Source organism: Tetrao urogallus, assembly GCF_951394365.1.
Source record: "Tetrao urogallus genome assembly, chromosome: 6".
In the NCBI taxonomy this organism is placed as follows: domain Eukaryota; kingdom Metazoa; phylum Chordata; class Aves; order Galliformes; family Phasianidae; genus Tetrao; species Tetrao urogallus.
Window position 1 is genome coordinate 2,448,227 of NC_136819.1, and position 15,703 is coordinate 2,463,929.

The 15,703-nt window shown below is 43.3% G+C and overlaps 1 protein-coding gene across 1 annotated transcript; it reads left to right on the forward strand.

Annotated features, from left to right (window-relative positions):
• Positions 1 to 1,124: 1,124 nt before the first annotated feature.
• On the forward strand, positions 1,125 to 7,441 carry PRRG4 (proline rich and Gla domain 4; the record flags this gene model as incomplete). The annotated part of the gene is made up of 6 exons (XM_079536610.1): positions 1,125 to 1,169; positions 1,601 to 1,715; positions 4,608 to 4,771; positions 5,963 to 6,011; positions 6,374 to 6,509; positions 7,213 to 7,441. The coding sequence occupies 6 exons, from the start codon at positions 1,125 to 1,127 to the stop codon at positions 7,439 to 7,441; spliced, it is 738 nt and encodes a 245-aa protein (XP_079392736.1).
• Positions 7,442 to 15,703: the final 8,262 nt, after the last annotated feature.

The window sequence follows — 15,703 nt, forward strand, 5'->3', positions numbered from 1 at the left end:
TGAGTCAGCCCTGGGAGCACAGGTGAAGGCAATTCACCTGGCTCCACCCCTTCTAGACCTACTTAAGAGCTGGCTGCCAGTGGGGAAGGAGCTCTTCTGGAGATCACTTCTGCTGGTGTTTTGTGAGTGAGCCCAGGAGAGGGGTAAGCCTTCTATTTATCCTTTTTGTGTTATTGTAGTCTGCTTTGCTAAGCTCTCTTATTTGTTTCATAATTATAGCATCTTAATATTCATTGATTATGCAATCATTAAAATCATTTGGTGGCTCACTGTTTTAAATAAACCAAAACCAGAATGGCCTGGGTTGGAAGGGACCTCAGGGATCGCAAAGCTCCAACCCCCTGCCATATGTAAGGCCACCAACTTCCCCATTTTATAGCAGCCAAGCCTGCCCAGGGCCTCATCCAACCTGGCCTTGCACACCTCTAGGGATGGACAGGGCATGGAGGTAGGACTGCTTTTGTTATTGATGTGCTATTACAAGTGCTGATATCCACTGCTCAGAAATTATGGTTAACAGTGTAGATGTTCAGAACTAAATATTCACGTTAGGGGCACAATTCAAGCACAGTTATGTGTAACAGACTGAAGAACAGCCTGTTTCAGAAAGTGAAGTAGGGTGAAGAACCCACCGGGTGCACAGCCTCTGAGCTCCGCTAGAGGGGCTCGTTTAATTAGGCAACAGCGTAGTTCCCATTCGAATGGGGAGAGGTTCTATCTGCAGTTTATCGCAACATAACCGATCGGTAAATAACTGCACAGCACGAGATGCTGAGTCAGAACTACAAGAACTTCGCAGTTAAGAAGCTGCTCGGTCCTCCGTTCTAAGGGCTTTCTGTTTCTCATTCCAACAGGTAGCGACTGGGCACTCTAACCATCCTAGCGTTACCTGGATAACCAACAACCTACGCTGCTCTTTTTGTGCACGCTTCTGCTCTCTCAGGGCTCGGCCGTGCAGCGAGCGCACAGGCAGCCGCACCACGGAGCGTCCCGCGGGGCTGCCTCAGCCCTTCCCCGGCCGTGGGACCGCCCCGACGGGGCGCAGCCAGCGGTGCGGGGCGGGTGCTGCCCTGGTGTGCACCGCGCCCTTTCCAGGAAGCGCTCAGCGCCGAAGACGGTGGCGGATGGTTCCCGGCAGCTGGCTCTCGGCTCGGAGCTGCGGCGGACAGGTATGCGCGGCACGGCGCGGGCTCTCTTTCTCCTCGTCGGGGCTCTCAAGCGTCCCCTCTTCCGTGGGTCATCGCTGTTGTTTCAGTGGCGCGCGTTGCTTGGAAGCCCGCAGTTACCTATGGAGCGATGGGCTCTGGCTCAGCCCCGCGGCGATGGCCGGCCCCAAGGCCCGTCCTGCCCCAAGGTCCGTCCGGCCCCGTGTGCCCCCGTGCCCCCACTGCGGGCGGTGGGACAGCCGCGGCGACGTGTGCGGGGTTACGCAATGGCACGCAGGACCTGTTCGGGTCGGTGCTTTCTTTTTAGCGATCCGTCGGGCTGAACGGCGTGTAGGCACTTGCGTTGGATTACTTCATGTGTGGGACTTGTTCGGGCTTCGTCATTCGGGAGGTTGCGTTGTCAGTGCGTTGAGATGCGGGTTTCTGTCGGGCAGGTACGTGCCATGCTGGGGCTGCTGCTGCTGCTCTGCCAGCTCCAGCTGACCGCGTCGAGGTTTCTTCACCGCGTACAGAGGCTGAGCAGCCCGGAGCAGCCCGACGCCACGCATGGTAAGGCACTGCCAGCACGAGTTTGTGCTTTCCGGAAAAATAACTATATCTTCTTAACTTTGTTTCTCCTGAGTAATCTTTGATAGTACTTTGTTTGCTCCGACACGAACGCCCCCTATTTATTTCCTTGGAAACGACAACAGATACAAAGACCACAGTAACACTATTCGTCAGAGCAAATTCTCAGCTACAAAACACTGTTTTTTCAATGCAGTTGCTGCCATTAACATTCTGATTTCACCAGTGATGAACAGGAGTTACTTCTGTGTCAGACTGCTGCTTTGCTGCCATCTATCACACGGCAACAAAATACAGCAGGATATTGGTGGAGAGATTCAACCTCTGCTGCCATGCCACCAACATCCACCTCTGATGTTGTGGACATACACCATAAAATAGGAGGCGTTACTTTTGGAGCAGCCACATTTTGAGCACACCACATTATAGTTTTGAGTGTCTAAAACTCATTTGTATTGAAAGGGTTTATTTGCTTGTTTGCTGAGACTGATATTTTTCCTCAATACCATATCCTTTACACCACGGTCAAACAAAGCACAGTGCTGCTATTGCAGTGCCTTCGTTTGGAAGGTAGAAATCAGTGATGTCTCCAGGAAGGACTCAAGTCCTTGTGACACACGTGGGATACTGAACATCTCAGTGTCAGGGCTTCATAGGTGAATTTGTAAGGTATCTGCCCTGTCTTCTCAGTGAATGAGGAGTGCCATAACCCTAGCACAGGCTTGTCAAAGCCGTCACATAGAGGAGGGTACTCCTTCAGGGCAGCAGGTCGAGCAGAAAAATGCTGAACACAGGTTATTCATTAAAATCTGTTCTGCTGTGGGGCAAAACAGAGAGCTGCCAGACTGCCTCTTCCTTATGAGTTCACAGCACAGAACCCTCCCCTGGCAGTAAAAAGGCCCAGATTGCTCCAAGGTAGAGCTGGAAAGCAAGGGGCTCTTTCATCCAGTGTTTTAGCAAGTAGAACAGTTGCCAAGAGTGGAGGGTATCTGCAGTGAGAGGTTACACCTTCAGCATCTTCTGAGCATCTTTTACCACCAGAGTGACTTTATTCAGCACATTGTGTGGATGCATTTTTAATTAAACATGCTAAAACTGAATTTACTATCTTGTTGAACTGTGGCTCCGGGACTGCAGGAGTGCATCTAGCAGAGAATTCAAATTCATCTGTTTCATTCTCCAAATACTTCCTTAATCACCAGGTCATGTGCTATTTGGAGGTGGGGACAGGTATGTATTGATTACATCCTACAAAGTGATAAAGAGAGCAGATAAACAGATGAATACTGAGAGAGAAAGAGCTTGTATCACTGGGATTTAGGGTTCTACACTTCACATTCCTTAAAATGCAGCAATTATCTAAGTTGGAAGTATAGCTAATGTTGCTTGCAGTAAGGAATGAAACACTTCTGAGCAAAACCAAAGATCTGCTCGCTTATTCAAATGTGATTTGCAATGAACCAAAATATGGATAATATAGTATTTATTGTAATATTGTAATTGTTTTCCATTTCCACTTTTTTCTTGTCTGAAGACCATATCTCTAGTTACTGTTACTTACAGCATCAATATTTTAAGCATAGGTTATCATGCGACTACTTTGAAGTAAAAGATGTCTTCTTACGTGTGCATCCTGTTCCTTCTATCCATGCTGTAATATTTCTTCATTACACTGCAATATTAAAAGCATGAACAATCAATATGCAGGTTATACTTGCATTTTCTTAGCTTACAGAGAACAAAATGTTTTGAGATAGCGCTGCAAGAGCTATCTAACTATGAGGGTAGAAATTCCGGAATGATATGATAATCCAGCAAAACAAACCAACGAGAACACAGCTAATTTGTAGCCAAATACCTTTATTCTGAGCCTCACCCCCTTTTTTAGCTATCTGACTTGGTATAGAAAAGTGCTGTTTGTGCATTGCCCTTGCGAAAATAATCCTCTAGTTATGTTACTGAACCAAATAGTCTGCATTTCTTAGAGAACAGGTTATGCATTCACTACCAGCCAAGCCAGAAAACTAGTTCTGTTATACGAAGATGATATTCCTTAAAGGAAGCTGTACAAAGAACGGGATAAAACTTGACTATGAAGATGTCTGGTGAGAAAATGCATTCCTATATTCCAAAGCCTGCTGTAGTTTCACTAACTCTTCTGGAATCTTACCTCACAGCTTAGTCCACAGGGCCTTGTGGCACCTGGAGGAAGCACAGGAGAGAAAAAGAATTAAATGTCTTCAGAAGTGTCTGCTGCCAGTAGAATTCCTATCACACACTACCTTAAAGCAAAGAAATGTTTACACAGGACTTTAGCTAGTACTTGCTGTCACAACAGTGAGAACAAATGTGAAAAGAATAAGGCTCTGCTGCTGTGATTTAAATTCTGAATTGTGTAAACAAGCTTGCAGAATATTGATAGATGTATTTTGAGGGTTGTTGGGTTTTTGGGTGGGTTTTTTTTTTGTTTGTTTGTTTTGCTTAGTTTGAATGTGACTGGATTTCTGCATTCTGCAAGCATTACTTTGTTCTGAAGGGCTCTGATGCCCACATCCCAGGAGGAGTAATACTGAAACTTAAACTTTCAGCAGCTGTCAGGAGAACCAAATACTCTTGGCCAGCATTAGGGATAGCTGAAATGCTCTATGGGAGGAAAGTATTTCTATTTTATATTACATAGTTAGAAAAGATAGCAGCAGAGTCAGTGTTTTAGGAGAAGAGCTTTGTGCTCCTTTATCCTGTACGTAGTTGAGATGTGCTAGGGGAAGAAGTGGATTCAACATCGTCCTATAGGATGTTGCCCATTCTTTAAAAACCAGAAGCTTTGGCCTTCCAAGCTTGTTTCAAATAACTTTTTTGTTTGTTTTTAACTAGTGTTCACATCAACAAAGGAGGCCAATTTATTCATTGGACGACATCTTCTGAACAACAGATTTGATTTTGAAGCATTCACGCCTGATAACCTGGAAAGAGAATGTATGGAAGAGCTGTGCAGCTATGAGGAGGCCAGAGAAGTTTTTGAAGACACTGATAGAACGGTAGTTGTTCAAACAATGTAATGCACTGAAAGAGACTGCTGAATAGATGATTGCTGTATTTAAATCCTGTAGCCCTTAAAAAAAATAACACAAGTGAGACAATTGCTTGTTCTATAGTGGTAGTAGAGGCCCAAATTAGATGGAATTACTGCTCTAGATACACAGTGAATGGGCTTGCATATGCACTATTCCCTTCAAGACTTCAGACAAGGGCTCCAATTCTGTGACAGAAATGTAAATGAAACTTCACAAGTATCTCTTGTCATAGAAGAGTTATGCCTACACATCTACACATTTCAGAATCTCACTGCTTTTCTTAGCAATTTCTCAGCATCCAGGTTAAATGCATTCATGAGCTCCATGTATTAATTGGCTGATTTCATCCCTGTCTAATGCCAAGTGTTTTGTAAGACAGGAATACAAGCTACATCTACAGTTTAGCTATTGAAGAGTATTCCTGTAGAATCATCTTCTAAATTGCTGCATATATACAGCTTGGAATAAAACTTTTATTAAAAGAGGAAATACATTAAAAAAAAACCTTTTGGCCCAGCAGTAGAACATAATGGCTGTCTGAAGACTGACTCAGTGCAGAAAACAGTACTCTCTTCTTGATCCTAGATGTGCTCTGCCCTAACTCAGAAAGGGCAAGAAACACCTGAAGTCGAAAATGTTGGTTTGCAATTGTGAAAGCATTAGATCAGAATCTTGCTGGAGTTTTTTGCTGTCTATCAAATAATCAAGGCTAAATGCTGCTGTACAGCAATCATGCAACGTAAATGTTTTTCTCTAATATGAATTCAAATGCTGTTCATGCAAATGTCTGATTCTTAAGAACTTGCTTTACTCTTTTGTAGGGATTTACAAAGGTTAACTGCAGGCATTTTTTGTATCAAAATATGTGCTAGCCTTTGCTGTAATCAGGCAAAAATATCTCTGTATGAGCTAACATCAGACAGTTAATGCAGTTTTGTTGTTCAAATCTGGTATTATCGTCTTTCTGAAGTTGCAGTTTTTATGTAAACTTGAGCGTATGATAAAAATATGCTGGGATAAGCAAGTTCAAATCCTTCAGCAAGAGTTGCTTCCATTCATGCCGTTGCTGAATTTTGCTACAGTGCTGCATTGAAAAAAATGGTCAATAAGCCAATTATGGATCTTCTTAACATCTGCTCCTTTGTATTTTTAAAGACACAGTTTTGGAACGACTATTCAACTAAAGGTCCTAGAATAAAAACAGGTAAGAAACCCTTTTCTTCTTTTCTCATATTGCAGTATTTTATGTTTATTCTAATACATCCTGCATTCAGAGAGCAGATCTACAACTCAGTCAAGGTCACAAGTACATGAAATAATATTTGGAAGGCACTGGAGGAAAGACATCTTCAAAGTTTCACGTACAGGAAAGGAAACGTCTGCTCACTTGCTTTAAGATGAACGTGAACAGCAATCTTAGCTTGGATTGCACAGATATCATGGTTTCTCAGAGCAAGCTAGACATTTGTGACAAAGAACAGCACAAGAAGAATAGTACTTCACAGTGTAAACTGTCAAGAACACAGAAAGAACCCTATCTGAAAATAGCCCATGTTTTATTTTCAGGTGATGAAACACTACAAAAAATAAACGTTACAGGACTTCTAATCGGTCCGATTGCTGCTGGAGGAATGTTAGCCATAATTGGGCTACTTATCTTCTACTGCTGCAAAGATAGATGTAAATCAAGGCAACCACCAGGGTAAGGAATTTCATTGCTTAAAAGCAAGACAAGCAGTGTGGTCTCTGAGGGTGGCATTTAAAAACCACTAGTGGTTGGTCTGACTGTGTCCTCGGGGAAGCCAGTAGGAAACTTCTGACTTTCCTGGAAGCAAAATTACAATGGTAAGCACTAGTTACTCTGAAGTTAATCAGTAACACATAAGCGTAGAGCAACAGAACAGCACTTGTATGGCTGACATAACTTCTGGTCATTGGTTTGTTTGTTTGTTTTGTGTGTGTCATCTTAGATCCAAAACACTGAAATACAGCATCACTTAATAGGTTGGGGCCTACAATGGAAGGTCTAATGTGTTTTATTTCATGCTTAAAAGTAGATTTCATGCCATAAGGAGCATATACTCCATGTCAGGTGTGAAAAGAATTAGGTTGGAGAAAATGCTTCTCTGCTAATTCTCTAGCCCTGCTTGTTCCTTCATCATAAACTTCAAGGAGCACAAGAGGACTCTCTGTTCTCTTCTCCCTGTAAATTTAATGAACTATTCCTACAGTGTAGCTTGAAGAGAGTATTTGGATTCTGGTGTTTCTGATCATTAAGGGCAAGGGTGTTTGTTTTGTTTGGGGTTTTGTTTGTTTGGGTTTTTTAATTTTGCAAGAGTGACGACTTCTTTCTTTCCTTGTTAAAACAAAAGCCACTGTTTATGAATGCTGTTGATGTCACTTAGGCATTTGGATCATGGAAGAAGCAGAAGACGTAGTTCGACTTCCATCTTCAGAAGGCACGAAGAACTTTCTTTAAATCCACTTCCTCCCAGACCTGATGATTCAGGACTACCAACTTATGAGCAAGCAATTACTTCAGGCGGGCAACATGACGCACCTCCGCCCCCCTACCCAGGGCCCCCAAAATGGGTACGGGCGTTTAGGAAGTCTATGTCACTTCCTGCCCCTTAGCTACAAACCTCCTCCTAAAGGGAGGAGGGATCATTGAGGTATAACAAACTTTTAAAAAGTTCGCTACCTTGCATATTGCAAGATGGTTTACAGAAATGTGAAAGATTGTTAGCACAGCTAGGAGCAAATCAAGATCCCCTTGGGAGAGTGAACTGTTGCAAAAGCTGCAGAACCATTATTTGCACAAGGGTGTTTCTCTAAGAAGAGAGAATGTATAAAGAGTAAGTCTTGTACTGCCCCTCTTCCACACGCACTTTGAGCCATGCCATCATATTATTGATGTTTTATTAATAGTTTTATCTTGTTTCTTTAGAAGGAACATTATTTTAATAGGTTTTATTGACAGTAACCATTTTTTGGTGACTTAATACTTTCAGTCATCATCGTAAGTCTGCTGTGTTGTTTGACATTGCTGCTGTGTGGATTTTCTATTCATTCTAGTAATAGATTTGAGTATGAAAATCATGCGATGAGTTTATCTTGCAAGTGTGAATATATTTCTGCTTCTGGATTACAGTGGTTCGTTTTAGACTTCGCTGGTAAACATTACTTAATTTGATGTATTTTTGTGATTATTATTTTGGATTAAAAAGAGTAATTAGTTGCATGGCACATTGCACACTCAACAAAAATGTATGTTAATCAAAAGCTTTTTTTAAGTTCTTTATTACGAGAGTGGTGAGGGGCTGGAACAGCTGCCCAGAGAGGCTGTGATGCCCCGTCCATCCCTGGAGGTGTTCAAGGCCAGGTTGGATGGGGCCCTGGGCAGCCTGGGCTGCTGTGAAAAGTGGAGGTTGGTGGCCCTGCGTGTGGCAGGGGGTTGGAGATTTGTGATCCTTGAGGTCCCTTCCAACCCGGGCCATTCTGTGCTTCTGTGATTTTGATGCTCCAGCTTGTTATTTAGAGAAGAATACCGAACAAGTAGAGTACTGTGGACCTTTGGAAGAGACAGGAAAAATGACAAATATAAATTAAATGGAAGTGTTAGCAGCACTTTTAAAGAGAGGGATTTCACAGGGCTCATGAAAGTTCAGATTTTAGCAATTAAACTACAGAAATAGTACAGAAACTGCAAAAACTGCACCTTCTGTAGAGTGTAACACTTCATATGTAATCAGTGAATCTGCAGTTCAGATCCTGAAGGTACTGAAGATATGCAGGCTGACATTCAGATAGTGGTTATGTGCAACGTAGCAATTTACAAAGGACATATATCATTAAAATAAGCACAGCTTAAGCTTACCTCATCTTAGGTGGGGAAAGAATTCCCAAGCAGTTCACTCGTTGCCTGTTTTCTAAATGAGATTCTGAGGAAAAACTACACGGTACTTCATTTCCCTCAGAACAGGTTCAAACATGTCACAGCACTTCAATGCTCTTAGCCATCACCTTGGCCTATTTCCCAAAACTCAGTTTCCGTGTTGTCCTTTCGACATCACTTTCGACATCATACAGGGTTACATCATGCAACCTCTTACAAATGTGGACAGGTGATTACTTACAGCAAATAACTGAGGCTCACAAAAGTAGTCTCCAACTCTGCTAATGTAAAAATAAGTCACTTAACGTGTTTTCTGCATCAGCAAAACAAGAGAGCCTACTATTTCATTTCTCAAATTTTCAATTCTCAAATTTCTCAAATGCATTTTGAGAAATAACGTATAACGTAAGCAACGTTATAAACATGACATGTTCTAGGTTTTTCATGAGTAAGTGGGTGTGTGTGCACGTGTGAATTCACTGGAAGAACAAAAACAAAGTGCCACGTGGAAGTGTATTTCCTCACTGCAGGTCAGGAAAATGTGAGTCACGAAGCATTTGACTCCGTTTCTATCGAAGTCTACAGCAATCTTTTTTATTGGCTTCAACTGCTCTGGGATTGGAGCCAGAAATGTAAGAACTGGTTGCTTCTGTTAATAAAAATGTACTGTGCTGCCACGTTATTTAAAAACAATATTGTTCCCAAACCTGATTTAAATGTTATTCTGTTGTCCTGCTGACGCCCACTAACATTAAAAGCCACAAAAAGTCTGGTTTATTTAAAACCTCCCCTGCCAACAGAAGTTTTACTGCTGCTATCCTCACTTGTTCCATGCGGGGAAGAACAGGAAAGAAACCCCAGGTGTGAAACTCATCTATCAGACACTTCAAGTTCATTCTCTTTGCGTTGGAAATATATTCATTCTTGTACTGTACAAATTTATCCCTGCATCATTTTCACAGTTAAGAAATTTCATCTTTTCCCCTCAGATGCATTCAGCGCATCTCCACAAATAGTGTGCTCTTTGTTCAGTGGTAGCTTCTGCTTGCAGTAGTCTCTGAGCTGTGTGTTTGGTTCTTGTGACTTCATACATTTCAGCCCTCCCTCTGCCCACTCGACACAGCCTTTTGAATGCACTTGCCCTAGTTATCTTTTCATTCCAACTTTAAGTGCTGGCATTTCGGGGGGAGAGGCAGCAATAGTTAAAGCACTGCTAGTCTCTATTCTCTTGCAAAACGGTTTCCAATGAACATCTGCACATTTCTTGGAATTTAATTCAGCCTATGATAAAGTTTTAAAAAAAATCAACTCTGTGCTGTGCTGTAGAGCCCCTGTCAGTGGGGAGATGACATGGTTTGTTTTCTCTCAACAAAAACTTCCCACTTCACCACTCTGAATGGTGAACAACAGGCTCTGTACATGAAGTCTTCAGGACTGGATGAGGTTGTGTACCCTTCCACCTTCCTCTGATTCTCACCAGACCTTTGGTTGGAAGCTTCAATACACTGAGATGGCAAAAAAAACGCCCACTTTCTTACGGTTAGTGAAGTGAGCAAGATCACATCAGGGAGCACCAAAACAGGTGTGCAAAAGCAAAGCAGGAAGAGAACTTCCTTGTTCAGTAATAGTGAGTTCAGAGTGAAGAAGGTACGCACTGAATGTGGGGAGCAACTTGCCAAGTTGCACATGTGTGCAGCTCCCAAGGCACAGCATGGTGCAGAGTAACTTTACAGGAAAACAAACAAACACATTGACTGCGTGATTGCACTAAATTAAACCACTCTCACCCACAGCAGAAATAAAACAGCTAGATTTGTACTTCTAACCACACAAGACGAACTGAACAAGCTGGTTAAAAACTCAGAGCATAGCAAAGATTCAAAGATACAACAAAGCAGTCAACTGAACTGAGACCCAGAATACGACTGGTGGGGTGTAGGTTCATTCACATTAAGCCAGGCACACGGATGTATCAGAAAAAATACTTCTCTCTAGAAATTGGCATGTTTTGGAAAGACCTCAGAACAGGTTTTAAACTTCTGATGCAGTGCCAATTTCATTTAAGGAATAAGAAATGCCTCTGATCACCCAGGTTGTTCAAACACCTTCAGTGAAATTCTCCAAGTATCAAAGCCTACTAAATAAATATTGGTAATTGAATGTCCAGTACTTCATGGTAAACACTTAGCTTGGATGCGATACAAAGGATGATTTCTGGTAAGAGTTAAAATACTCCTTGTCGGATCACGAGCTTGTTTGAGAGCAAAGGCTTTTATTTAAATTCCCTTTTTTCCTAAATCTCACTGCATTTCTCCCACTGGCCTTGCACAACTTCTAAATCATAGTTCATAAATTTGAACGCGCTCATCCAGCAAAAACAAAGGGGGTACGTGGGTTGAACTAACTCCAGTGTGAGCAGTTGTGGAACCACGTGAGCAGGAGGGGGACTGGGAAAAGGAAGGACTTTGTTCTCATTGGCACAGTGTGCTTTGTGCCAGCTCACACCTCCAGTGCCATAATTGTGTAGCTCAACTTCAGTTATCTTCCTGAAGATTGTGATTCCTTTGTTTGAGATTATACCCAAGCTTTTTTTTTTTTTTTTAATCAAATAAAGGCACTGAGCATAAAGAAATGCAAAGAGTACTTGCCCTGAGGCTCCTGGATAAAGTGTGCTCTTTGAAAGGCAGCAATTTCTTCCCTATTTACACATCTACTAGTGTCCAGTTCGACATTTCAACAGGCCGAGTGCCAAGTAAAATGCAAAATCTAATCTGTTAAGCGACTGCAATTTTCTGCTTTGATCAGGATCACAGTCACAATTGCACCTCAAAGAGCAGAGATCGGTAATAGGCTTGAAAAGACTCGTGATAGTCCAGCCTAACACCTGATGCACTTCTCTTCACTTCTCATGGAAGATACAGGAGCTTGGCAGCACGTACACCTACACAGAGTCCACACTAAGGCCCTATATCCATGTTCCATAAACCCATACCTAATGTCTGTTCAACGGAGAAGAAAGAAGCCGCAGAGATTTTATCCTGCCATCTTTTCAAAATCTGTTAATCAGTCCCAGCTCAGCTTTGGCCCAAACTTCTTCAAACTTCATCTGGTCGCACATACTCACATTATTTGGATATTTTTAATCATGGAACATTAATTTTCATAAAAATGTCAGCAGGTCTCCAAAATGCCACTTCCATCAATCTTCAAAGCCCGTTCTCTTGGGATAAGGCTAATTGCTGAGCACTTCTAGAGTGCTTGCTGGCAAATGGAAAAGCGTTAGTCACTGTAAGCAGCCACCAAGACGTCTGTGTATGTCAGCGAGCTATTTACGACGCTGTGATAGCTCCAGAATAAAGCACTATCATGGTCTGAAATATGATCCTTTCGTCCACTTCCACCAACTCTGTCATAAGCTCAGACTTGCAGAATTAGCTGCGTGCTGTGCTTTAACCACTTTCTTTGCTGAGCAGCTGAAGCTGCTGGTCAGCTCGCTGATCCAGCATGTGCCTCTGACTCCATGCTTTTGCCATGACTCTTCTCAGAGCATCCAAATTGCCCTACAGCAAATCAATCATTTTCCTGCAAAAGCAACAGCTACATTGAAAACTTCTTCATGCAAGAAAAAGAAAAAAAAGAAAAGTCTCTGGTTAAACACGTGGGAAAAGCTGAGATAAGAGCAAAACCCGGCATCTTCTGTTATGGAAAGGCACAGGACAGGCAGTGCTCTCTGTAAAAGAAGGCAGTGTTTGTGGACAGACACTGGAAAAGCCTGGTAGAGCCAGGTTCACTGTACCTGCGGTTAAAGGGATGCCAAAAGCGCAGGCAGCAACTGCTGGCCCTGAGAAGAATCGCTCCATTCAGTACCACCTGCTGCCTCGTGCACAAAGGCCCCGAGTGGGGCTGTCCTGGTATTTGACATCTGTGGACTGTTCAGGCTGTACATACCAGGGAACATTCTGCCGGGCCAGATACAATAGGAAAACACTTGATCACACTCAGCAGATGCATTAACATAGGTGCTAACAGCACTGAGAAACAAATAAGTCAATAAATCGGTTACAAAAAAATGTAAGGCGGTGCTTTATTCTGGCCTGTGACTGACTTACTGATCTTAATTATGACCAAATCAGATTTTTATGACTAATTACTGCCAAATCAAAATTTTGATGGCAAACAGTGACCGAAACTACCCATTACTTGGATCCTACATTTCATTTGGCAAACGGCCACTTTAAAGATAAAACTAAAGTGACACTGCCTTCAAGCATTATGTACCATTAGGTTAAAGAAAAGGGCAGGTATATTAGCTTACAGTCCTGCCAGTGCTGCCTTGATTCTGGCTAAGCATAGGCTAAGCTTGGAGACATACTCTCCAGCACTCAGTACAGAGATCCCTATACTGAACACAACATGAGCCACCTCAACATCTTGTCATCAAGAGCAAGCTTCCTGCTTTTTCTCGTCACGTCCTTCCTCTCCCACCTGCTTCTGGCTGTACAGTACCACTCTTTGCCCTGAACCACTATTTGTGTGACGCAAAACAAGCTGGCTCAGCTCAGTGGAATTACTGGAAAGTGACCTGGCAAAAAAACATATTAAATGTTCTTTTGCCAGAGGAGTGAATTTACAGCTCACTTTGTGACCAGAGTGAATGTCTGGGAACAGGATGATGGAGCAGAGAAGGAGGAAGGGAAGGGGAAGGCCTTCTCCTTTTGTGAGCATCCTTGTCCTGCTGGGACAAGGTATCCTTGCCAGCAAGCAGTTGCAGCTTTGAAGCACACTCCCTGGACATCAGGCACAGCCTCCATATCACCTTAAGTACATAAATCTGTGCTTATGTGCCTCCTGACCACCAAATGACAATTTTGCATCTCCAGAAGATCCGCTATTTTTCCAATTGGAGACTACTTTGTTTAGGGAGAAGAACAAGCAACAGAAATTCAGCGCTCCCCCGGCTGCTAAGCTGCACAGATTGCATTACTGCGCTGTAATTTAAGATCTTACTCATAATAGCTTGTTTTTCAGAAAAACATACTTAAATACTTGATTAAAAAACACACATAGTATGATCAGTTATGAGCTACAGCCCTGGATGTATTAAAGCCCACCGAAGGTCAGCTTCTCAGAGTCAAGCAGTAGCTGCTTTTGAAACCGATGCCTTCCTTATGAATGCAAGAATTGAAACATTTCCAGCCAATGTTCAGAATCATGAAACTGTCTAGTATTTTAATACACATCTTAATGCACACTTCAATGGAACTTTCTAAGAATAGCAACAAGAACAGGGATCAGTTGGATGAGAAAAAGGTAGGAGTCTCCCAGGTACCTCAGAATTCAATTGCTTCTCAGACACAGGAAATGCAGACTATGGGATAACAGGGCTTTAGGTGGTGTTTACAAACACTGGTGGTGGTGTTCTCAGTTGTGTCTGTAGCATAACGATACTTAGATAGTTAGCTCAGACTACTAAATGAGCCTCTTTTCCCTGCCTATAGATCTCAACTGATCTTTGTTCTTCTTGGAATGTCTTATGTGATAGGATTTTATAGTTACGTATCAGTATTAACATACACCCCTCTCTAGGGAAATAATCTGTAAAGAAAATACACATGCTTTAAGGCTCATGTCCTTAACTGAGAAAAATTCAACACAGCACTGGTAGTTTTACAATTTATTACTACCTTGTCCCAGATTGCAGCAAGAAGCTTTTACATCACCACCATCCCTCCGACCAACCCCACAGCTGAGTGCACGGAGCTCCACCTGCACACACCTATCACCCCTTCCATCGGAAGGAAACAGGGAACTCCAGGTGACTACTGTAATGGTGATATGCAGACATCCTGCAAGAACATCTAAGTGTCCTCCCCACAAAGCTACTTTCAGGGCATCAGCAGCACAAGTGTTTCTCCAGCAGCATAAGGCGTTTTCTGCATGTAAAACAGTGGCTGGCTGTGCTTCCCGGGGAAAGGTCCCTGCTGCAAGCAGCGCAGGAGCTCACTCACACAAACAGAAGGAAAACTCACTCTGCTGGTCTATTGGTGGCATGATCTACTCTGCTCTCCTCCCTCTGCCCTGGCCTCTCTGTGCTTCTCCTCAGCCTTTTCTACGCAGTGTTGGCACTCACCTGCCCTCCCCACACTGGCCTTGCTGCTTCTTGAATCTGGGAACGAGAGAATCAGAACCTCAGTTTTTCCTCCTGAAGTCTCCTAGATAACAGCTTTCCCACTAAGCACTCCCTCTACTCCATTCACATGTTGAGATGCTGATTTATATCACATGTCTAATCTGGTTAGCTGCAGGCAAAAGTTTCTCCTGCCTGCATTTCCCTGCAAAACCCTGTGGTTTGACATTGCCTCAAGTGCTACAAAGTGAACCTTCAGAAGCCTTACTCAGCCACCAGCACACATCTCTGTCTTCTGAGCAGTACAGAAGCCTTCAAGTGCTCCCTCACCTTCATCCACGGCAAGCAGCCCTCACCCTGGGGCCTTGTTCTCCTCCTGCCTGCCTCAGCACATCTCATCCCGTGTCACATTCATAGAATCATTGAGGCTAGAAAAGACACATAAGATGATCTAGTCCTATCCCAACCCATCCCCATCACGCCCACTAAAACTTGTCCCTAAGCACTACATCTGCCTTCTCAGTCAATATCTCTAGGGATGGTGACTCCCTGGGCAGCCTGCTCCAACAACCGACTGCTCTTTCTGAGAAGCAACTATTCTTAAGACCCAGCCTGAATGCCTCCTGCCCTAACACCGCTACCCAGAACAAGAAGGCCCTGAGTACACCTCATTGTGGCCTTCCAGTACTTGAAGAGTGTATAAACAGGAGGGGGAATGGCTGTTTGCAAGGGTGGATAGCGATGGGACAAGGGGGAATGGCTTTAAACTGAGACAGGGGACGTTTAGGTTGGATATGAGGAGGAAGTTTTTCAGCCAGAGGGTGGTGAGGCACTGGCACAGGTTGCCCAAGGAGGCTGTGGATGCCCCATCCCT